The sequence below is a fragment of the Pistacia vera genome, unplaced genomic scaffold, assembly GCF_008641045.1.
Source record: "Pistacia vera cultivar Batoury unplaced genomic scaffold, PisVer_v2 Contig78, whole genome shotgun sequence".
Classification (NCBI taxonomy): domain Eukaryota; kingdom Viridiplantae; phylum Streptophyta; class Magnoliopsida; order Sapindales; family Anacardiaceae; genus Pistacia; species Pistacia vera.
This window is the reverse complement of record NW_022196645.1, coordinates 1,431,071-1,455,527: the sequence shown is the minus strand read 5'-3', so window position 1 is coordinate 1,455,527 and position 24,457 is coordinate 1,431,071. Positions and strand designations below refer to the sequence as shown.

Here is a 24,457-nt window from a genome sequence, read left to right as displayed (position 1 = left end):
AATTTTTTGTCCCCTTTCGATCTTTAATCTCCAAATCAAACTTTGAAGTAGAAGGACCCATCTAATAAGGTGTGGTTTGTCATCCTTCTTAACAAAGAGATGTCATAGAGCTGAGTGATCTGTGTAGACTATGGATTTCGTGCCTATGAGGCATGATCTAAACTTCTCGAATGCAAAAACCATTGATACAAATTCCTTCTCGATTGTTGTGTAGTTCAGTTATGGACCATTTAAGGTATGACTGGCATAAGATATGATCTGAAACATTTTGTCTTTCCTTTTACCCAAAGCAACACCAATGGCATAGTCACTCATATCACACATAATTTCAAATGGGCTATTCCAATCCGGTACGACCACTATTGGTGCTATCACTAGCTTCTCCTTTAGCAAATTAAAGGCCTGCAAACATTCAGAATCAAAGTTAAATTTTACATCCTTGGCAAGAAGATTAGATAAAGGTTTTGCAATTTTTGAGAAATCTTTAATAGATCCTCTATAAAATCTAGCATGGCCAAGGAAACTTTTAACTGTTTAAACTGTCACTGAAGGAGATAATTTTTCAATCACTTCCACTCTTGCTTTATCAACCTCAATCCCTCACTCAGAGATCATGTGTCTAAGCACGATACCTTCTCGTACCATAAAATGGCACTTTTCCTAATTCAGCACAAGATTTGATTCCTCACAACACTGTAAAACTAATGAAAGATTATGCAAACAAGATTCAAAGGTTAGTCCATACAACGTAAAATCATTCATGAAAATTTCCACAAATTTTTCACTCATGTCAAAGAAAATCACCATCATGCAGTGTTGGAAAGCAGCAGGTGCATTACATAAACCAAATGGCATACGTCGATAAGCAAACATGCCACAAGGACAAGTAAATGTTGTTTTCTCTTGGTCCTCTGAAGCAATAGGAATTTGATAATAACCAGAGTAACCATCAAGAAAACAATAAAATTTATTACCCACTAATTTCTCTAACATCTTATCAATAAATGGTAATGGGAAATGGTCTTTCCTAGTGACCGAATTTAATTTTCTATAGTCTATACACACAAACCATCCAGTTACCATCCTAGTGGGATAAGCTCATTATTTTCATTCTTCACTACAGTCATTCCCCCTTTCTTAGGCACTACTTGCACGGGACTAACCCAATTACTATCAAAGATAGGATAAATAATACCTGCATCAAGTAGTTTTACCGCTTCCTTTCGTACCACTTATTGCATGGTAGGATTTAATCTCCTTTGTGGTTGTATTTTTGGCTTGAAATTTTCTTCCGTGAGGATCTTATGCATGCAGATAGAAGGGCTTATTCCCTTGATATCAGCAATTGTCCATCCTATGGCCTTCTTGTGCTTCCTCAGAATGTCTAGCAATGACTTCTTGTTAGGAAACGATCATACATGGCAGCAGAAACAAAAATTATTTAAACATTATAGATCGTTCCTTTGGACCAAGATCAGGGCACAAATTTACAGTTTATACAACATATTAAATCTGCAATAAAGCAGTTCAAGGTTAAGAAACCATACCCACGTTTGAAGGCCCCTCCAATTTGTCTCGGAATGGGTTTCGCTGTCGACCCAAGTGTAGGATCGAACCAATGTAGTCCACACGAAGACAACCTCAAGGAACTAAAGAGGTATTTGCTAGATCCTCTTTAGCCTTTAAGAACCAAGATGAAAAATCAAATGAAATATTTTCTTCAAGCAAAAGAAATCTAGCGTGAGAGAGAGAAGAAAAGGGACTGGAATATTTTGCTTTCAATGAATGAATGAACTAACTTAAACAATTCACAAAGTGTTACACTTATATAGTGCACACTTTGCCCTATTCCATCATGGAATGGGCTTAGGCTCCAACCCAAAACCCCTTGTATCCAAACAACCCCTTTAAGATATTTTTATTTTAATTATTATTGTTATTTCAATTAAATCCAATTAATATATATATTTCATATATTAACATTTAACAATAACAATAATTTATTTAAATATATGCGAACACATATTTAAATATAATTTCACTTATTTAATTTAATTAACAAATTAAATAAAGGCTACGACTTCAACAAATTTAATTGTACTATGAAATTACCAAAATACCCTTTCCCCTAAAAGACAAAAATGCCCTTCTTACAAACTGGTTCTTAAATTATCTTCTATGTGTGTGACCCGTAGGCTCCTTATCATACCGGCAGTGTGTAGTATCGCGATTAACACCAATTAATCGTCTCACTACACACAGACTAAGATTGGCCTCTAGCAAGGCATCATGGCCACCCGATAGATTCAGATTATTATTCAGGTCATTGGTCTAGTAACTGAATACATACATATCGAGAGTAACCGAGGTTGACACTATTTCTATGCCTCGGTCTCATCGAGATAACATTTGATGAAAGGATTAGATTGTGTGGTAACCATATCGTTAACAGGTACACACAGACTAAGATTAGCCTCTAGCAAGGCATCATGGCCACCCGATAGATTCGGATTCAGCGAAGTAGCTACCTGTCAACGATATGGTTACTGTACAATCTAATCCTTTCATCAAATGTTATCTCGATGAGACTGTGGCATAGAAATAGTATCAACCTCGGTTACTCTCGATATGTATGTATTCAGTTACTAGACCAATGACCTGAATAATAATCTGGATAGAGCAACAACTCAATCCCACTGTGGCCACAGTTTAAGTGTCACTGTCATTTACTAAATTGCGTCGTGAGATAACTTCTCCTGTACCCGGGAGTGATGAATCCTCTGTCTATCCACCATAGTATTGATACACTCCTTGATGTAGCCAATCACCACCGTATTGACAGCTCTGAATAGAACTACGTTAGGCTAGTGTCAAACTACACCAATCGATGGACAAGGTGCTCTGGTGATCTCAAGTCTAAGGATCACATGTACCACCATTCGTTAGAGGATTTGTTCCATAGACTCTAGGGTTACCATCCATATGGAATCCTCTGGTGGGTCAGTCTAGTGAACTTGCCTACAACAAGAACCCATATGCTGCACCAGGTTGTTACCAAACAACCTTGACAAGTGAGATCAGTCACTGTTTTTCAACAGAGTCGTTCAACACTATGATAGCCTTACCATATTGTCTGTGCCCTTACTTCAAAACAATACTGGGGCTACGGACGTTTCTAGAATGGCCACCATATGTGCTCATAGGGTTCTCACTATCAAGATTTGAAACACTTGATACCCTCGTCACAGTTCTACCATTCTAAGGACATATATCAATACATACAATGATGATTTACATGATATAGAATAAAATGTCTTTTATTGATCAATGAACATTATTACAAAGAGTCAATTCTACAATAATTGATTGGCTCTATGGCATCTACTCTAACACTTCTCCTCCAAATCTGTCAAAGATGCAAAAATAATCACAGGGTAAGCATCTTTATCTAGAAAAACATATTTCAAATGTGAAAGAAGAGGTTTAAGTTCAAGTTTATGAGCCTCATTAGGAGTTTTATGCAAATCCTTCTTACCTCCATATTACTATCAGTCAGAGATTCCTTCTCTGACACTTCAACTTTTTCTCTCAAGCACGAGTCTTCATCTTCTATTGTGCTCGACTCCATTAGAAATCTCTTCAAAGAATCCTTTTGCAGAACTTCTTCTTTGTGATCACCTACAATCTCACCAAAATTGTCAGAGTGAGAACAAGATTCAATATAAAATGCAGTAGGACTTTTCATTGCTTTATGGACATCAAACACTATTACCTCATCTTTTAGTCTCAAGATTAATTTTCCTCGTTGCACATCTATCAGAACATGAATTGTCTAAAAAAATGGACATCCCAAAATTAGAGGCACCTCACAGTCCTCCTCCATATCAAGAACTATGAAGTCCACCAGAAAGATAAACTTGTCGACCTTTAACAAAATGTCTTCAACAATGCCTTTAGGTCGCTTAATTGATCTATCAACAAGCTGGAGTGACATGTTTGTTTCTTTCACTTCTCTAGGTCCTAGCTTCCTAAAAAATGATAAAGGCATTAAATTAATACTAGCACCTAAATCACACAATGCTTTATCAAGGAATGAATCTCCTAATGCACAAGGTATAGTAAAACCCCCTGGATCTCTTAGTTTAGGAGGTAATTTATTTTGTAATATGGCACTGCATTCTTCAGTGAGCATAACTGTCCCATGCTCCTCGATCTTCTGTTTGTTAGAAATGATGTCTTTTAAGAACTTCACATAGCTAGGCATCTGTACTAAGGCTTCAGCAAATGGAATATATATCTAAAAACTTTGAAATTGTTGATCCAATTTATCCTTTCTAACTCTATCAGGATAAGGAAATTCAGATACATCTTTTTCAGCAACAACAAAGTCATAATTTGATGTACCTTTTCCTTTACCTCTTGCAATTTCCTTTACCTTAGTCTCTATCTTTTTTTCTGAATTCACTTTCTTTTTTTCAATAGAGACTGGTAACTTAGCTTCACTTTCCACCCTCTTTTGAAATTCTTCTTCACCAATCACCTTTCCATCCCTCAAGGTTATGGCCTTGCATTGCTCCTTTGGGTTCTTTTCTGTGTCACTCCGTAAATGCCCTAGCTGTCTACCCAAAATGATATTGGCCAACTGGCCAATTTAAGCCTCTAAATTCTTGATGGAAGCCTCCTAATTCTGAATTCTTGTCTCTGTAGGACTTAGGAACTTCGCCATCATCTCCTTTAAATTTGATTTATTCTCTTGAGATTGGAAACCTAACGGTGGAGGATTCACTTGATTGTTGTTACTCCAAGAGAAATTTGGGTGATTCCTCCAACCTGGATTATATGTTTCACTGTATGGATTGTTATTAGGCCTGAAAAAATTTGAAACATTGTTAGCTTGATTAGACATAGAATTAATAGGAAACATGTTACCTGACTGACACTCATGGTTAGGGTGATCTTCACCACAAAAATCACACACAAAAGCAACTATAGCAAGTTTTTGCATTTGAAGTCCATCAATCTTCTTATTCAACGTTTGCATTTGTGTTGCCAAAGCTGTGATAGCATCTATGTTATGAACACTTGACGTTCTTCTCACAGGCAACCACTATGGTAGCCATTGATAGGAATTTGAAGCCATTTCCTCCGATAATTCATAAGCGTGGTCTGGTGTCTTCTTACCTAAAGTACCACCCGCAACAACATTGATCATATTCCGAACTTCACTATTAAGACCATTATAAAACGCTGGACTTGCAGCCAAACCGATAATTCATGGTGGGGGCATCTCTAAAGCATGTCCTGGAACCTTTCCCATGCTTTGTATAATGACTCTGTATCCACCTGCACAAACATAGTAATATCATTACACAACTATTTAGTCTGTGTAGGAGGAAAATACCTACTTAGGAATTTTTGTGTCATCTGCTACCAGGTTACAATCGAGCTTGTTGATAATGAGGTCAACCAATTCTTAGCTTGTAAAACCCCTCCCTAGTCAGGTACCCTCTAAATATCCCTCAATGAGAATCTAGAGAATTCATGTCTGGGGAACGAGTTGTATTTAGAAAACTTGTGCAAGAATAATAATAATGTTGGAAACATTACTGTAAGATGTACCGCAGGATCAAAATTTGTCCCTTCAAAAATAAAAATAAACACGTAGCCTAAAATAAAGAGGGGCGAATGATAATTTGATGATGAACACGTAGCTTGATAATTATGATGGAGTTAGAGCCCTAGGATTCTTTGTAGATAGTTAGATTTAGATTTGCTTTAATGTTGTTTATGTGTTTTTCTTTATTTCATTCTTGTTACTTTTATCAAGGCATAGTTTCTAGGATCGCAAGAGCATCTCCGGTCTCTATGGAATCAACCCTTACTCGTGCACTATGCTACAATTGTGACTTGTGCACTTGCGAAGGATTAAACTTTATATCTGTCAAGGGGGCCAATTAAATTTTTGTTGGACAAAAACCTGTAAAAAGGATTACTGGACACTCAAAGCTGCTAAGTGGCAGAAAGTGTTAAAAAACGATCAAGTCATGACAGCGGAAAACAAAAATTATTTACAACATGGATCATTCCTTAGAACCAAGATCAGGGCACAAATTTACAATTTATACATTATATTAAAATCTGCAGAAAAATCAGTTTAGAGTTAAGAAATCATACGCATGTTTGGAGGCTCCTCCAACTTGTCTCAGAACGAATTTTGCTACCGACCCAAGGGTAGGATTGAACCAAGGTAGTCTATACGAAGATAACCCCAAGGAACTAAAGAGGGATTTGCTAGATCCTCTTTAGCCTTAAGAACAAAAAACAAAATAAAAAGATATTTGATTCAACCCAAAGAGACAAACTGGCATGGGAAGAAGGAAAGGGGGCTAGAATTTTAAGCTTAATGATTGAATGAATTAATTTTTTAAATTCACAAAGTGTTGCACTTATATAGTGCATACTTTGCCCTATTCCATCATGGAATGGGCTTGGGCACCAACCAAAACACCCCTTGTATCCAAACAACCCCATTTAGATATTTTAATTTTAATTATCAGTATCTCAATTAAATTCAATTAATATATATATAATATTAACATTTAACAATAATGATACTTTATTTAAATATATGCGAACACATATTTAAACGTAATCTCACTTATTTAATTTTAATATCAAATTAAATAAAGGCTACGACCTCAGCAAATTTAATTGCACTGTGAAATTATCAAAATACCATTTTGCCTAAACAGACGAAAACGCCCTTCTTATAAACTGGTTATTAAATTATCTTCTATGTGTGTGACCCGTAGGCTCCTTATCATACTGGTAGTATGTAGTATTGCGATTAACACCAATTAATCGTCTCACTACACATAGACCAAGATTGGCCCCTAGCACTGCATCATGACCACTTGATAGATTCGGATTCAGCGAAGCAGCTACCTGTCAACGATATGGTTACCGTACAATCCAATCCTTTCATCATCCGTTATCTCAACGAGACCGAGGCATAGAAATAGTGTCAACCTCAGTTACTCTCGATATGTATGTATTCAATTACTAGACCAATGATTGGAATTATAAACTAGATAGAGCAACAACTTAATCCCGCTATGGCCACAGTTTTAGTGTCATTGTCATTTATTGAATTGTGCCATGAGATAACTTCTCCCATACCCTGGAGTGATGAATCCTCTGTCGATCCACCATAGTCTTGATACACTCCTTGATGCAGCCAATCACTACCGTATTGACAGCTCTAAATGTAACTGCGTTGGGCTAGTGTCAAACTGCACCAATCGGTGCACAAGGCGCTCTGGTGATCTCAAGTCTAAGGATCACATGCACCACCATTCATTAGAGGATTTGTTCCATAGACACTAGGGTTACCATCCATATGGAATCCTCTAGTAGGTTAGTCCAGTGAACTTGCCTACAGCAAGCACCCATGTGTTACACCAGGTTGTCACCAAACAACCTTGATAAGTGAGATCAATCACTGCCTTTCGACAGGATCGTTCAACACTATGATAGTCTTACCGTATTATTTGTGCCCTTACTTCAGACTAGTACTAGGGCTACGAACGTTTCTAGAATGGCCACCATATGTGCTCATAGGGTTCTCACTATCAAGATTTGAAACATGATACTCTCGTCATGGTTCTACCATTCTAAGGATATATATATCAATACATTCAATTATGATTTACGCGATATAGAATAAAATGTCTTTTATTGATCAATAAACATTATAACAAAGAGTCAATTCTACAATAATTGATTGGCTCTAGGGCACCTACTCTAACAAAAAGCAAGAATACTAGTAAAAAATATTTGATAGATGAGAATGTAACTATAATTTTTGGTGCAAGAAAGTTTCATTGAAGTGGTAGTAGTCTCTAATAAATTGTTCATGATTCTATCAAACGACTATTCAATTGTTGAATCTCAAATGAACTTGTACTGGATACATAAATTATGAATTTATTCCATGTGAAGGAGAGTTCCATAGCTAATTCTATATTATCTTAAAATGAAATCAAAAGCAATTTAAACCATTCACAAATCACAGCCTTTCAACTCCTTTTGTCTCATCATGTTTCTTTTCATTTTTCTGAAGAAAAACAAGTGACCCCCTTGACTTAAACAACCAGGTTGCAGGCCCTCGACTTTCACAAGTAAATTCCTCAGAAGTCAAAGTATTTTAGACTGATTGCTTTTTGCTTCATAAAAGGATTGACTCCTATTTATCTATTCACACTGTTTATCAGTCATTCACCAAAGTTAAAAGGGTCTGTTTGGGTCGAGGTCATATAATAATACAGTGATAATCTTCATTTAAGTTTTAAAATTTCCTTGTTTGGTTTGCAAGCAATAAAATATTACGGATATCATTTATTGTAAATAATATTTACTGTTGGCTAAACAAAGGGTAATCAGATATCCTCTCCAGGAACTGTTATTAAAAGATTACCAAGTAATATTTTTATACCTATTTTGCCTTTAATTAAATACAATTTTGGGCACAATTGCCCCCTAGACCCCCTACTTTGAGAATTTAGCTAAAACACCCTATCTACAAAAAAGTTTAAAAGCTAACAAAATACCCCCAACCACCCAAGACCACCACCGACAGACAGTTGTCGTAATGGCGCACAACTAGCGGGATCTGGTTGGCCGTGCGCTAGTAAGGTCATTTCCAACCATGGATATGTGATCCATGGCCAGAAACGACCAGATCTGGTCGGAAACAACCTTACCGATGCACGATCGGCTAGATCCCGTCGGTCTTGCGCCATTACGGTGATTGCCAGTGGTTGGTTGTCGGCAGTTGCTTAGAGTGGGTGAGGGTGACTTTGCTATAAATTAAAGTTTTATATGGTTTGACTGTTTTAGCAAAATTTCAACTGTAGTGATTAAAAGAAATGATTCAAAGAATAACGATAAAAATAATATTATATTAATATTTAAAAATGACAAACAGTTTAATAATCTATTTAATATATTCACTCGTTTATCTTTCTAATTAATATAACCTAGTCACCAATATATTGAACCAACTAAACACACCCAAAGGATTATATTAAAAGGAGAATGTATTAATTTAAAAGCCGAAGATTACCCTCCATTCCACATAGAGTGAGAAAGTGGCAATGGAGGAGTGTGTATTGGAGCTTCCATTAGGCGAAGCAGCAGGAAAATTCGATCTGGAAACAGCAGTCTGCAGCCATGGCCTGTTCATGTTATCTCCCAGTCATTGGGACCCACTCACAAAGTCCCTCACTCGTCCTCTCCATCTCACTGTCCACTCAAACTCTCCTCCTCCGTCAATCACAGTCACCATTTCTCAACCCCGCCAGGACCCGCATTCTCTCCGAATCAAACTCCACAAAACCCCATCTGGTTCGCTCTCTAAGCACCAGCAAAACGCGTTGGTGCGTCAAGTTGCGAGAATGCTGCGCTTGTCGGAGAGTGATGAGAGGAATGTGAAAGAGTTCAAAAGGGTTGCTTCAGAAGTAGGTGAAGGGTGTGATTTTGTGAAGGATTTCAGTGGAAGAGTGTTTAGGTCTCCTACTTTGTTTAAAGATATGGTCAAGTGCACGCTCCTTTGCAATTGCCAGTTAGTTTCTATGCTCTGTTTCGAGGATTGCTTTTTGCTTATATAATGTTTGATAAAATGCTTCAGCCAGTTAAAGTTGCTTTGAATTTTATTTTATGTGCTATAGGCATTGCAACTATGCTTGTAAATTGTTCTGAATGTTTCTAATCGTTAATTTTTTTTTTTTTTTTTTTACGTTTTGTGATGGAGTAAAAAAGCGTTGAAGCTTAGATTTTTGGTTAGAGTAGATGTTGAGAGCTTACAGAAACAAAAATGTTGACAATATTAGTGTGTTTTGTGCAGAGAAAGATGAAAATTTACAACTTACGGAGTTAAACATTATCTTTTTTGTGCTATTAGACTACATGTTAGTATTCTTCTTGATTTTTAACAAAAAGTTGGTAAACTATATATTTAAATTTTAATAGGTGGCCGAGGACTTTGAGCATGGCTAGGGTACTTTGTGAGCTTCAGTTTGAGTTGCAGCATTGTTCATTCAGTAGCTCGGTTGCTGAAGTTAAGCAGGAGGATTACATTCCGAAGACACCAGCAGGAAAAGATTTGAAGAGGAGGAGGAAATTGTCGAAAGTTTCCACCTCATTAACTAACAAATTTGCAGAGGTTAAAGCAAACTTGGAATAAGATTTGGATTCGAAACTGAATTGTGTTAGAAAGACAGAAGAGAATTTGAACCCAAGCTTTCCTCAGGATGACATTGAAGATGATTCATGTGCAGCACAATAGCTGTCTACAAGTGATTTGTGTTTAGTGTCTGATCTTTAGTCTAAAGGGAAAGAAACATATGCTAGTGATAGGATTGGTAATTTTCCGAGTCCAGGAGAACTAGCAAATATGGATGAAAGTTTTCTGGCAAAGCGCTGCAATCTTGCCTACAGAGCAGGTCGTATAATAAAACTTGCCCCGGCTATTGTTGAAGGCAGGATTCAGTTAGAACAACTTGAAGAAATTTGCAGTGAAGCAAGTTTAGCCAGCTATGATAAGCTGACTGAACAGTTGAGCAAGATTGATGGATTTGGTCCATTTACATGTGCCAATGTGCTTGTATGCATGGGAATTTACCATGTGATTCCTTCAGATTCCTAAACAATCAGGCATTTAAAGCAGGTAATGTTTGGTTTCTCCTTTATGCGTTGTGTGAAATTTTGTTTGGTATATCTGTGACAGTTTGCTAATGCAGGTCCATAAAAGAAATTGTACCATTAAAACAGTTCAAAATGACGTTAAAATGAACTATGGAAAGTATGCACCATTTCAGTTCTTGGCATACTGGTACAACATCTGAAATTCAGCTATTCTTTGATTTGCTCCTTTGATTCTCTGATTTGACCAAACCTGTCAATAGTATTCTCACTTGATCTTTTATGTGATTAGGTCAGAAGTATGGCACTTCTACGAGGGAAGGTTTGGGAAGCTAAGTGAAATGCCTTACTCCAGTTACAAACTTATAACAGCCAGTAATATGAGAACCTAAAAAACCAGAAAGTTAAGAGGGGTAAGACGTCCAGATCAACAGTGGCTTGATATCAACTACAATGGCAAAACCACGCTAAAAGATTACTATTTATTTCTGCAGCTTCTATATATCTTTTGATGTGGAAACCATTCAGGCTTCAGCTATGGACTCCGGACTCTGCAGGCTGCAGGATGTGCTCAATTTCTTTGACTACCTCGCACATAGAGCTGTTGGTTCCCAGTTCCTGTACACACATCATTGCCAGTGTCCAAACTGATGGCAGGGATCAAGAATCTTTGATAAATCGCAGTCATCAACTCTCTTAACATGTAGATTCCTAGTTCTATCGGATTTCATCAAATGCAAAGCTATAATCATCAATGTCTATTGTTAATTATCGAGTGGTGAAATATTTTGGATTCGAGTAGCACTAATAATCAAATGCGAACTTTGTCAGCTTATCAAGTTTGATAGTTTGTCTCCTTGACATGATTATAGAAAAAAGTTGGTTTTTTAGGATTTGTTAACAATCTAAGTAAAGTCGTATGATCGGACTCTGTAGTTTGCTTCCACAAAGTATGTCCAAAAATTAAACACCTTAATTGAATTATTAACACCTAATTAATAATTATAGTACTATTTGCTTAAGTTTTTGGGGTCTTTTTTATTAAGTTTAATGCATTAACTAAATCCACAACATTATTAACCCCTAATTATAGCATTCATTGCTTTAGACTATACCTTTTCATTGGTACATTCAATTGGGATGGGCATAAAACCTCGCCCAGTGAGGACCTGCCCCGATGGGGCAAGGTTTCCCCGAATCATTCGGGATTTGGGCCGAGATCGGGCCCAAAATCAATCCCGAATTTCAAGGATGGGCCGAGGTCAAGATAGGTCTTGCCTTGCCCCGCCCAGGCTTGACCCTGTCTTGTCCCCACCCCGAAATCCCCACCTATATATATATTATATTATTATATATAATATAATATAAATATAATATAATATATATATTTAAAAAGCCAATCATATATATTATATATACTTATATTAATTTTAATATTGAAAATATATATATATAATATAATATATTATATATAATATATATATATTTATATTATATTAAAAAGCCAATCATATATATTATATATACTTATATTAATTTTAATATTTGAAATATATATTATATATATATTTATAAATATATATATAATGTATATGTATTATACATTATACATGATATGTATGCTATGAAATAAAGTTATACATTAACATTGTGTATTATATATGGTTATAATATATGTTAGATAACATATATATGTGTAATATGTACATTTGTATATATTATCAATTTAGTATAATGGTCTTTATGTTTATAGTACATTAGATTTAATTTCTTTTTAATAGTATATTATAATTAGAAAAAATAGTAAAAGAACATAAAAGACACAAAAGTACAAAACGGCCAAACGGGGAATTCGGAAATTTGGGGAACGGGCTTTATTCGAGGATTCCCCGAACGGACTACGGGTCGGGATTAGGGAATCCTCTTGGGCTTTCGGGTCAGGGCCAGAACGGGGTCCCTGACCCCACCCCGCCTATGCCCATCCGTAATTATCAACTAGTTTTTATATTAGATTCTTGGTCAGTCGGATTACTATTGAATCCAACGGTGGAGATTTGTGCCCTGGTATGTTACTGGCCTTATCAACCGTTGGATTTCAACTCTCCGGTAAGGTTATGTTTTTAGTGGGTGTTTGTTTAAGCTATAAGCTGGTCAAACTTGCTTATAAGCTCTAAAATTAAGTTAACCTGTTTGTTTATAATTTTTTTGAGCTTATAAGTAAAAAAAAAAAAAACAAAAAAAAAAAAAAAAAGTTGGGAGGGGAGGTATTTTTTTTTTTTTTTTTTTTTGGCTTATAAGCTGTTTGACCAAATATATTACCACATTATCTTTATTTAATTTTAAAATTCCATAGTATGCCCTTGTTTAATTTAGTACTTTTTTTAATAATTTTATAATAAAATGTACTTATAAGCCACATTTTACCAAACAAGTCAATTACTTATCAGTCACTTATAAGTACTTTAACCAAATACGTAATTACTTAAAATTTCAAATACTTATAAGTTAAAATTAACTTATAAGCAATTTGCTTATAAACTAATTTTCATAAACTTAAACAAACACTCTCTTAATTAGCTTGTCCTGCCAAAAAGAAGTTAAAGAGCCGGATCGATTTGATCTATACCCAACTAAAATCGAACGGCAGAGGATGAGTTCACAGTTCAATAAAGCCAGCCAAACGCCATTAAGATTACGCCACGTGGATAACCTCACGACGAATCTTGACCGTCGGATTATAACTCATGCACAAGTACTCTGAGAAAGCTTTTTTATATCGAAGCAAAGCTAAACCAAAACCTTAAGCGCCGCCTGCGAACAAAAGAAGCCAAGTTCTCTCTGTTCTTCTCTTATCTTCTCCTTCCCCACTCAAAACCCTAGCCAAGGTAGTCCTAAAACGCGTCTTTTTCTCTGTTCCCTTCTGGGTCTTCTTGTTTATTCTCCTATATTCTAAAGACTATTTCTCTCTTATTCATTTATTCTTCGTACTTGAATTTTTTTATGCTTTATTGATTTTTGGTTTATGGGTTTGCTTTGTTATTCGTTTGTTATATTGTTAAGTTGTTTTCTATTGGATCCCTTTTGTAATTGTTGTTAATATATTTGCTTGTTTGAGCTAGGGTTTTTTTGGTTATTTTGTGGGATTAATTATGCGGGTTTGAGTTGAAATATATAGTAATGTTTTTGCACCATTGTGGATAACGAGTATTGCTCCTCTGCTTCAACTGCGCCCTTATTGTTACTCCTGGAACTGTTGTTAATTTGTTTTGGGATTAGGTTTTTTTAATTCAGCTGAAATCATTTATTGGTACTCTGTTTTGGCTCATATTTTGATATCTCGATATGTGCATGCTTATATGAATTTCATTTTTTGTTCCGTTCAGCTTACACTGATTATGTTTTGTCTTGTAGTGTTTATTGTGTGAACTTAAAACTCTTGCAATTATATTTAGGCCGCGTTTGGTTCTTGACACCTCGATTTTGTGGAGTTTTTAGCATCCTTTGCCTTTTGTTTTTCTATAGAGTCTTGATGTTTTGTTTTAGGTTTGCGTTGGCTGATTTTATCAATATATTTCGTTCTGATTGTTTTCTATCATGTTTATGCAGATGAATGTTGAGAGGCTAATGAAGATGGCTGGTGCAGTTCGCACCGGTGGAAAGGGTAGCATGAGAAGGTGTGGAAGTTTACCTTGCATTGAATTAATTGTGTGGTGTTAGTGTAACAATTTGTTTTCAATTAGGTTGATAACTAGATTATTGTTGTATTTTTTTGTTTGCTTTTGGGCCTTCATGATTGTTTTTATGCATCTTGTCCTCAAGTATCCAGTTTCAGTTTCTAGCCAAAAAACTTAATGTTTGAAATAAGGTTCTTTATTTATGATAAACTTAGTGTTTTGGGTAGTATAATTAAGAAATGTCCATGAGTGGATATGCTAACATGAGGCAGAAGAAACCAATACTTTGTGTAGTGCTTTATTTCCTTTGTAAAGATTCTGCACCTTTTGTTGCCTGTGGTCAGTGTGTGTGTTTAACTGTGTACTGATGAATTAGTTTTGCTTTCATTTGGAGAAGTGTTAGTTTCGTCATTAAGGTTGGGTTGTACTTGAAGTAAACTCTTTTTCTTTCTTAACATACTCTTTCACCCACAGAAAGAAGAAAGCTGTCCACAAGACAACCACCACTGATGACAAAAGACTTCAGAGCACCTTGAAGAGAATAGGAGTGAATGCTATTCCTGCAATTGAGGAAGTTAACATTTTCAAGGATGACGTAGTTATTCAGTTCATAAACCCCAAAGGTAAAGCCTATGTAAACACAAGTTATAAGCCTTTTATCTGTTAAATAAATTATAATCCTCTTTTTCAGACTTAATAACTTTTTTTCCCTATATTCAGTTCAAGCTTCCATTGCTGCCAATACATGGGTTGTTAGTGGCTCTCCGCAAACCAAGAGTAAGCTTATCTTTCATTTTTTATTTGGAAGAAAATCTATAATATATAAAACTGTGTCTACTTACTAAGAATTTGGTTCTGTCACAAAGTTATTTTGTATTTTTTTGGTTAATGTCTTTGAGCTATCCATAAAATATTGATTATCCTGGGTATTCTGTATTTGGGTTTTTGTTAAATTCTGATAAGTGTAATGTCATGAGAATTAACTTGTGGTTTTTTTCCATTTAACAGAGTTGCAGGATATTCTCCCAGGAATTATTAACCAATTGGGTATGTATTTTGTGTTGTTTTTTTCTCCTGAACAATTGATCAGTCAGTTAATTTGTGACTGGTGGCTGAACAGCATTTTTGCTTTCAAATCATTTTCAGGACCAGATAACTTGGACAACTTGAGGAAGCTGGCAGAGCAGTTCCAGAAGCAATCGCCTGCTGCCGGTGCTGGTGCTGTCAACAATCACGAGGAAGATGATGATGAGGTCCCAGAGCTTGTGGCCGGTGAGACCTTTGAAGCTGCCGCAGAGGAGAAAACTGCTGCCTCTTAAGAGTTTTTTTTGTTTTTGTTTTTGTTTTTTTTTTTTGGTTTTTTTAAGACGGACTTTGGGTTATTCTATATATTTTCTATGTTTTTTCTTTTTTTTGGTTTTTCGAGTTTTAAGTTTTAACTTTGTGATGTTTAATCAGATGCTTCTTGTGACACTGGGTATTGTCCAATTTAATGTTTTGGTCCAAAGAAACTTACACTCTTTCTGGGAGTTGCTATTTTTGTTTGAACCTAGCAACAAGGTTACCCTAATTTACCAGGTTTAGCTTGAAGCCATTGCATGAGTAGAATTATTTTTGTAATAAACTTAAAATAAATCTACTCTGTTCCCTCTTAAACTCTTAATCACTACTAGGGGTGCAGTCGAACCGAGTAGCTCGTGAGCTACTTGAGATCGACTCGTAACGAACTCAGGCTCGACTCGTCGAAAATTGAGTAGATCACGAGTTTGAGCTCATGAAAAATGTCGAGCTTTTTAGGCTTGATTCAAACTACTCACGAACTTTTGAAAAACTCGATACGTCATTCGAGTCGGAGAGCTTGTGAGATCGATCAATTTGTTTCAGCTCGCGTATTCAGATTTGCCCTAAAATCTGAAACAAAGATATTCAGTCGTAAAATCCTTAAAACAGAGACATTTTTCCTTCAATCGTATTTCACCTTTGCCAAATCATATCGCAAGATCTGAGACGCCATCGTTGTCTAGCCTTCATCCAACCTTCATTCAGTTACTATCGACCATTGACCGATCTTCAGCTACTATCATCCACCGTCGTCTTCCCTTCTTCACTTCTATTGCTCCGTTTGAGTTACAGCTTCAAGGTGTAGCACGTATCAAAAGGTAGAAAACTTCCGTTACCATGAAATGATTAATGGTTAGTCATTATTGTGAATGATATGTTTGTTTCATTATTTATTGATTAGTAAACACAAGCAAATCATGTGATTTGCAGAAGGAAAGAGAGAAGTAGAGATCATAACATTCACCTTTATAAAGTCATCGAAATTACACCCCCTGCCAAGAGCCGTGGCGTTTGCTGCTTCCCTTCTGTAACTTCTCTCCTCTAATTCATTTTTATGATTTATTTATGATTTGCATGTGATTTTTAAATTCATCAAACACCTCTTAAAATCGACTAAATTTTGTTTGAAACTTTTCCCTTCGGATTAATTTATATAAAATCGACTGAATTTTGTTTGTAATTATTGGTTTATTAATGATGTATTTTGTGATACCATAGTGTGTCAGAAAGAGATCAAACTCATGGAGAATATCTGTTGTTACACCCAGCAAGTGGATGCATAGCTCAATATTTTGACACGATCTCTCTGTTTAAACTTTGGGTTTGGAAACATATACTAAGGTTATCTTTTGGGTGAAACAGAAGTTCTTTATATGTGCATTGTTATGTTTATCAGAGAAAATATTTTGTTTGGTTTGGATATGCAAATAATATATATTTTTGTTTATATTTTATGATCATTTATCTCAAAAGGAGATAAATTTGGAGAAGTTGCAAAGAATTGCTGACACATGATTTCCTGAAGGAGGAGGTTTGCGTGCAACAGTTTGGAAGGTATGTAAGGTTTTATTTATTTATTTTTATTGTTAGTATCATGCTTTTATTCTATTTAGTTTTGATTAATTCAGCTTATGTAAATAGTTTTGCAATTTGAAATTTGCAAAACAATATTATAAATGACATTTGCATAATGCTTTGGCAAAAGAAAATGTAGTAAAAAGAATTATCAGTAGTGGATTATTGCCTATCATCTACATGACAATTTAACCGTTAGACTACTTTTTAACTTCTTATTTATTTTCTGTCATAAGATTGATTATACTAGTTCATTCAACATTATATGACATGTTCAAGAAATGTTGCATTGAATATCTAACAAATGTCCCTGGAAGTTGCTCTGAAGTGGAGTTCAATTGAGTCAGCATACAAGGTTTGTTTTGTTGTGTTTAAGTGGATGAAATATTCTACATTGCTTGTTAAGATAGATAGTAAATTAAGTTATAGAGGATGGTGGTGTACCATGTGGAAGTTATGGGATGTTATGCATTCCAAGTTTTACTTGGATAAAGTGGTGTATTCCTGACCTGATGTTACCTAATCTTTATTTGTCAATCATCTATAGACAAATTAGGTTCAACTTACATAGATGGTATTGCAAATGAAGTAATATTCCACATAGTAAAGTGAAGCAACTTGTTCTATAATATAGGATAAGTCATTTTGTTCCATAAGGTTTCATGTTGATATGTATAATTTATTCAACAACAAAAAATGTTTTTATGTTAGTTCTTTTCATGCAAGAAAAATCTGCAGTAGCGCTGATGATTAATTTCCACCTGAAGTTATTTCACAAGAAAAGGGTAAACGAAAACCCAGGTACATGACTGCTCTCTATGATGGGCTATCGTTACCTCTATTTTTACTGCTTCTCTCATCTGAAACCTAAAAAACATGCTTATTTTGCTTACTAATGAATAATGATGGCCCTTGCTAAAAAAATGAACATTTATATATATACTTGTATTTCAATTTGTATAATGGCAATGAATGTATCAATGCATATAGATGTATTTTATTTTGGATACCAGTGGGAAACAGAAGTCAATCTGATGATAGCAATACATCCCAAGGAGTTGGAAGAGGAAAATAGTAAAATATGAATGTTATTTAGTTGAATGGATTAGATACAATAATTATGGGTTTCATGCAGGTGATTGATATCTATTTTGGGGTTTTATATGCGTAAGCATTAATCAAGCTTACCAAGTTCTTAGCTTTGTTAGTAGCCTTGTTACTGAATTAGTTCTTAGCTCTGCAGTTCAGTGCAGTTCAAATTTCGTTTTTTTTTTTTTTTTTTATGGGGAGTGAAATATGATTTTAATTGGCTTCGTTGGGTTTTAGTCATCTGTAGTTCTATAGTTTGCTTGAATGGTTTTTGGCTTAATGTTTATGACTTTATAGTCTTTTTGCAGAGGGATTTGTTTGTTCCAATAGAGCATCTATCATTCACCCCAATCGAACACACCCTTCCACTTCACGAATGCAACCAGTAGAAGATATCTTTGAAACCTGGTCTGATGAAGATGCCACACCCACAAGGACACTCGGTGATGGTGTTGATGCTTCTACCCCTAGTACTGACGAGGAGCAAGTTAATCATTTTCAGAGGAAAAAGAGACCAAAGACATCAGTGGTTTGGAATAAATTTAAAGAGGTAGTTCTACCAAATGGTTTTACAAAGGGATAGTGTATTCATTGTAAGGCAAAGCTCGCAATAACGGAGACCAAGAGCACAACTCAGTTTGCAAGACATTTGAAATCATGTTTGAAGTGAATAGGTAGTCAGAGGCAAACACAGTTGTTTTTTCAGCCAGCCAGTTTAACGGATGAAATCTTAATGCAATCTGCACTTGCATTTTCAGATGCCAAGTTTGATATGAGCAAGATGCGGGAACTAGCTGCTAACTGGGTGCTTATGCACGAGCATCCATTTACAGCTATGGAGGAGGATGGTTTTAACATGATGCAAAGATGTAGTATGCCACAATGGGAGAAGATAACACGAAACAATATTATGTGGTTGTGTATAAGATACAAAAGAAGAAGTTGGTTAATTTGCTTAAGAGTATTAACAAGATTAGTTTGACAACTGATCTATGGAATTCTTCTAATCAGAAGCTTGAGTATATGGTTCTCACTGAACATTTTATTAATAATGATTGGAAGTTACTGAAGCGTGTGCTCAATTTTGTTCATCTACTGGCTCCTTGACCTGGTGTTGAGATTGCTGCTGCTATTCATAAGTGTCTAATTGAATGGGGAATTGAGAACAAGGTGTTCAGTATCTCGGTTGACAATGCTTCAAGTAATAACACGGCAATCAAGATTTTGAGGGAGAATTTAGGAAGAAACAAGAAGCTAATTTGTGGTGGGAGGTTGTTTCATGTGCGGTGCGCGACACACATATTGAATCTCATGGTTCAGGATGGGCTTTCCCAAATTAAGCCTATCATTCAAGACATACGTGACTGTATTTTGTATGTCAAGCAATCAGAGACTATAGTAATTATGTTTTTAGAGATTGTTCAAATGTTGCAATTGCCTAAGCGGAAACTCATACTTGATTACAAAACAAGGTGGAATTCTACTTATGAGATGTTGGCACTTGCAATTCAGTACAGAGATGTGTTTCTAATGTTAGTTCAATTGGATAATAATTTTACTTGTGCCCCAATAGATGAAGATTGGGAAAAACTTGAGAAAGTGTGTGAGATTTTGGAAGCCTTCAACTCGGCAACTGATGTCATATCGGGGAGTGAATACCCCACTTCTAACTTATTTTTGCAAGAAATTATTTACATAAAAGAGTTGTTAGATGAAAAGTGTTCTGATGATGATGATTTCATTCGGTCAATGGTGGGAAAGATGAAAAAAAAGTTTGACAAGTATTGGGGGGAATGCAATTTCGTAATGGTAATTGCAGCTGTATTGGATCTGAGGATGAAAATGAGGTTGCTACAATTTGCCTACCCATAAATGTATCATGATGAAGAAGCACAAGACAAAATTGATGAAGTGCAGGCTGCCTTGTATGAGATTTATGAGGAATATGTAGCGGAAAGTCAATCTTCCAATAGTTAACCACCTGTAGAAATCAGTAAAGTTTAGCAGGACAATGTACAACGCCCTAAACGTACTAGTTCATGGTTCTGTCAATTTGTTAAGACAACTAAAATAGTGCAACATGAGAAATTTGAGTTAGATCGTTATCTAGAGGAGAAATGTTTGTTATGGGACGAGGATGATACCTCATTTGATGTGTTACAGTGGTGGAAGGTAAATCAAATGAACTATCGCATTCTATCTACGATGGCTCGTGAAATACTTTCCATTCCAATCACCACGGTCGCTTCGAAGGCAACTTTCAGTGCTAGGAGTCGAGTTATTGATACTTATCGATCATCGTTGTCTCCCGATACTGTGCAACTACTACTTTGTGGTGGTGATTGGTGTCGCAATCTCTATAGAGTCAAGAAAAGTTACAAAGTAAGTTTCATACTTCCATAGTCCAATTTATTAAAATTATGGCATTATTTGGTCGTTTATTAACATTATTCAAACTAAAACAATTGGTTTTCTTCTTTGTTGTTTAGAAAGAGAAGACAAATGAGGAGTTTCAGCTTCCGATCCTATGAAGTTTTGGTGGAATCGTGACAGGTTAGTGATAGTAAATGTTATACTTCTCAAATTATTTGGTTTTTGTCTAATTGATTTACATATTTGGCTCCCTATCTAGCTGTCTTGTTTAAATTGTTTGCATTTGGCTATGGTCTCGTTACCACTAGACAAGTTCTAGTTATTTATCTATGCAGCCTCTTGTCCCATTGTAATCTATCAGTACTACACATTTAGAAAACATAGTTGCATGGTAACGCTTTTTAGGTAAAAAACCAGTATATACCTGAATCAATTATTTCTTCCTATTGTGAACATATGGGCTGACATCATCATCACTTTCATTGCAATATTCCAGTGTTGATATATGTAAGTTATCAATAATATGATGAATAGTCTGATGGTGTTGCAGTCAAAGCCAGTATTCTCAGCTGCATTGGCACCGACATTAACTACAAATTTAAAAATTCATTAGTATCAAGAACCAGAAAATGCATCCAAGATAAATCTCTAATTGTGTACAATCTGTTTGATTTTCTTTGTTCTTATGATTTAGGTTGATTTACAATTTGTTTTCAAAAAATTATTATAAGACTTATGCACATTTTGGTTTAATTGTGTACTTGTACAAACTCTGGAACTTTGGAAAACAAAGGATCAGACTAACAAATAGGATTTAGAGTTTAATTTTTCATAAACTTGTTGACAGGTGTTAAACGACTTCCATGGAAAAACCTTCAATATCTTGACTTTTCCATTCTTTGGCTGCTGGTTTAGTTGTTGATGCAAGAGAAGAAAAGCTTCAGGGGTCAAGTGGATGCAAGAGAAGAGAAGTTGCTAGTCTTGTTGTTGATATGATTCGGCAGAAGAAAATAGGATGCTTTTTGTTTCCCATGGACTAAATTCCATATGCTTAATGTTTGCTTTTATTTTGTGCTTAGCTTTGAATGTTGTTTTTGGATTAAGGATTGTTAAATTTACAGTTTGTGTTTTGCTTTGGATGAAGGTTTCATTTTGGATGAATGTTATGATTGTCATTTCTTAGGAGGCCAATGTGAAATTGATTTGCAGGGGAAGTTTTATTGTTCTGTGACAGAAAGAAGAGGTGTCACAAATTACGAGCGAAAGTATTGGGACTGGTTCCTGGTTACTATTTGTCCTAATTTCCTTTTTCTCCAAACTGTTCTAATTCACTAACCAATTTTCATACATTCATATGAGCTGGATTAGTTTAATAACGTGCCAAAACACAATAATTGTTCTCTTACTTTTTACTTAGATTATTCTAGTGGGTTTTGCTTGATTCCTTACCCAGGTTAAGAGAAAGCATTTTAGTTTGTCATAGCTTCCCAACTTCAACTGACAATTGTAAAGACTTTCAAACATACAACTTCAATTGAATCATGCGATTTTGGTGATCATAATATTTAATCTGATCAGAAGGCAGAATTAAATTGAATTTTGATACTGTGCAACTGCATGCTGTTTTTTTTTTTTTTTTTTTTTTTTTTTGGTTTTTTTTGGGCTGCCTTTTGTAATATATAACCGAGCTCGAGCTCGAGCCTCCTTCTAATGCATCCGAGCCAAGCTCGAGCCAACCACTACTCGACTCGGCTCGACTCGTATGCACCCCTAGTCACCACCCACCTTGATTTATCCCTTGATAGCTTTATGAATTGCCATTTGCAAACTTTAGGCTTAATTTGGGATTATTGTAGTTTGTCTAGTAAGATTTAAAGTTGCCACATGGCACGATTATTCATATAATCAGGTAACATTATGTAGTTAACACAATTATCCAGTTAACATTATGTAGTTAACACAATTATCCAGTTAACATTATGTAGTTAAGACAATTGTTTAGTTAACAATACGTAGTTAAGAGGTGGTTTTAAGGAGTTACTAAGGTAAACTGTCTATCTTAATCCTTGATGGAAGGTATGAAAGGTAGTTGCTAGGAGTTTTCTTGGTCCCTAGCATAGCCATTATAAATAATTCATCTTCTGTATCAAAGAAGAATATATAATGCATAATACCAGTTATAATTGGCATAGGTTAAAAAAAACCTCTTAAACACTTTCTCACAAATCATCATCCTACAATTCACATTTGGTTACTGTCATCACTTGGGTTGACAACAATCTACATTTGGCTTTTATCATCTCTGGATTGATTTTCTCATAACACATGGACAATATGGCTAGAGGTAAGTATTAAATATATGTACATTCAGTTATTTTCACGTGCTCCATAATCACTTATGAGTTTAACTTTAGAAATAACTTATCAGGGTGTTTATTTTTCTTAATTTTCAATCACTTTTACTTTTAGTAGAGGTTATATTAGAAATGTAAAAAGACCAAAATAAGTGTATTTTATATAAGTTTTTTATCATTATTAAAACATATCAAAAGTTAACGTTTTAAATAAAAAATTTGAAATTAAAAAAAAATGAAAACCAGCAAAAACCATTGTCGGTAGTGGCAGGCCATCGTTGGCAAATTTGTAAACAACAAATGGGTTGACATTGTTTGCACCACTATGGCAAAATGCCACCAAATCATTGGTACCATTAGACAAATTATCGACTGACGATTGTAATGGTGCCAACAGTGTCAACCTACTCGCCATTGACATCCAGTAGTCGAACACTAGGGGTGTTCAAAAGCGATTAACCGAATCGGCTAATTGATTTTTTGAACCGAACCGGTTTTTCAGTTTAGTAAAATTTATGAACTGAAACTAAACCGGTTTACTGCTTTGAAAAAACCGGTTAACTTGTTTTGAATCGATTTTCCCCTTTTTATTGGATAAAACTTTTTTTTTTCCTAAATTAAATTGTGAACATCAACAATACTTATCCAGATAAAAACTAAACATTTATACATATCCATTGACCACAACTAATAATACATTAAAAATTGATACAAATAAAAGTCTAAAATTAAACAAAAATAAAAGTCCATAATGAAACGTCCATGATTAAATAACTAAATAAGTCCAAATGGAAAACAACAAAAGAAATTGTGCAAATTTAATGATTAATATTATTATTATTATTATTTATTTTATATATATGTAAACCGGTTTCAGTTAACCAGTATTCATTTTTACCCAAATTGAAAATCGAACTTAAAATTCAATTTTTTGAATTCTTTGAACCATAACCAAACCATTTTTTAGTTTGGTTTTTGCATTTTTTCGAACACCCCTACCGAGCACCGTCGATGGTGGTTGGCCGGCTTTAGTTTTGTTATTTCTACTTTTACAAAAAAAATTATTATTTTAAAAGTTATTTATAAAAAAAAAAAAATTAGAGTATATATAACATTAATACATTTTGGTAATTGACTATTTTGGAAAGATTTTGAATTCTAAAAGCTAGAATTGCCCGCTTTTAGAATTTCTCAATAAAAAAGATTATGAAAGAAGTAGATTTTGAGATTTGTTGAATGATTGTTTAAACAAAAAGCAATTAAATTGATGATGCATTAAATGATATGGCCATGCTGATGTCACTGCGTATCATTTGAAATATGAAATTTGAGATTAGTAGTATTACTCCG

General features: G+C 35.0%; 2 protein-coding genes and 1 long non-coding RNA gene across 3 annotated transcripts; all 3 read left to right on the top strand.

Moving 5' to 3' along the window:
* Positions 1-9,452: 9,452 nt before the first annotated feature.
* Positions 9,453-10,652, top strand: LOC116116546. Its single transcript, XM_031402604.1, has 3 exons — positions 9,453-9,622; positions 10,030-10,190; positions 10,357-10,652. The coding sequence occupies exons 1-3, from the start codon at positions 9,456-9,458 to the stop codon at positions 10,368-10,370; spliced, it is 342 nt and encodes a 113-aa protein (XP_031258464.1). The 5' UTR covers positions 9,453-9,455; the 3' UTR covers positions 10,371-10,652.
* A 45-nt stretch (positions 10,653-10,697) lies between these two features.
* On the top strand, positions 10,698-11,494 carry LOC116116547. The gene is made up of 4 exons (XR_004125830.1): positions 10,698-10,726; positions 10,800-10,891; positions 10,994-11,114; positions 11,196-11,494. It is a non-coding gene; the product is annotated as an uncharacterized LOC116116547 (long non-coding RNA).
* A 1,983-nt stretch (positions 11,495-13,477) lies between these two features.
* LOC116116643 (nascent polypeptide-associated complex subunit beta-like) lies at positions 13,478-15,716 on the top strand. The gene is made up of 6 exons (XM_031402699.1): positions 13,478-13,586; positions 14,308-14,375; positions 14,850-14,998; positions 15,096-15,152; positions 15,384-15,422; positions 15,522-15,716. Exons 2-6 carry the CDS (start codon positions 14,308-14,310, stop codon positions 15,692-15,694), a joined length of 486 nt encoding a protein of 161 aa, XP_031258559.1. The 5' UTR covers positions 13,478-13,586; the 3' UTR covers positions 15,695-15,716.
* Positions 15,717-24,457: the final 8,741 nt, after the last annotated feature.

Excerpts from the sequence above, each read along its gene's own strand:
- LOC116116643 (XM_031402699.1), top strand. The coding sequence starts at position 14,308 with ATGAATGTTGAGAGGCTAATGAAGATGGCTGGTGCAGTTCGCACCGGT. Across the intron at positions 14,999-15,095 it reads TCAGTTCATAAACCCCAAAG|TTCAAGCTTCCATTGCTGCC; the intron begins GTAAAGCCTATG and ends CCCTATATTCAG. Across the intron at positions 15,153-15,383 it reads TGGCTCTCCGCAAACCAAGA|AGTTGCAGGATATTCTCCCA; the intron begins GTAAGCTTATCT and ends TCCATTTAACAG.
- LOC116116546 (XM_031402604.1), top strand. The coding sequence starts at position 9,456 with ATGCTGCGCTTGTCGGAGAGTGATGAGAGGAATGTGAAAGAGTTCAAA. Across the intron at positions 9,623-10,029 it reads ACGCTCCTTTGCAATTGCCA|GTGGCCGAGGACTTTGAGCA; the intron begins GTTAGTTTCTAT and ends AAATTTTAATAG.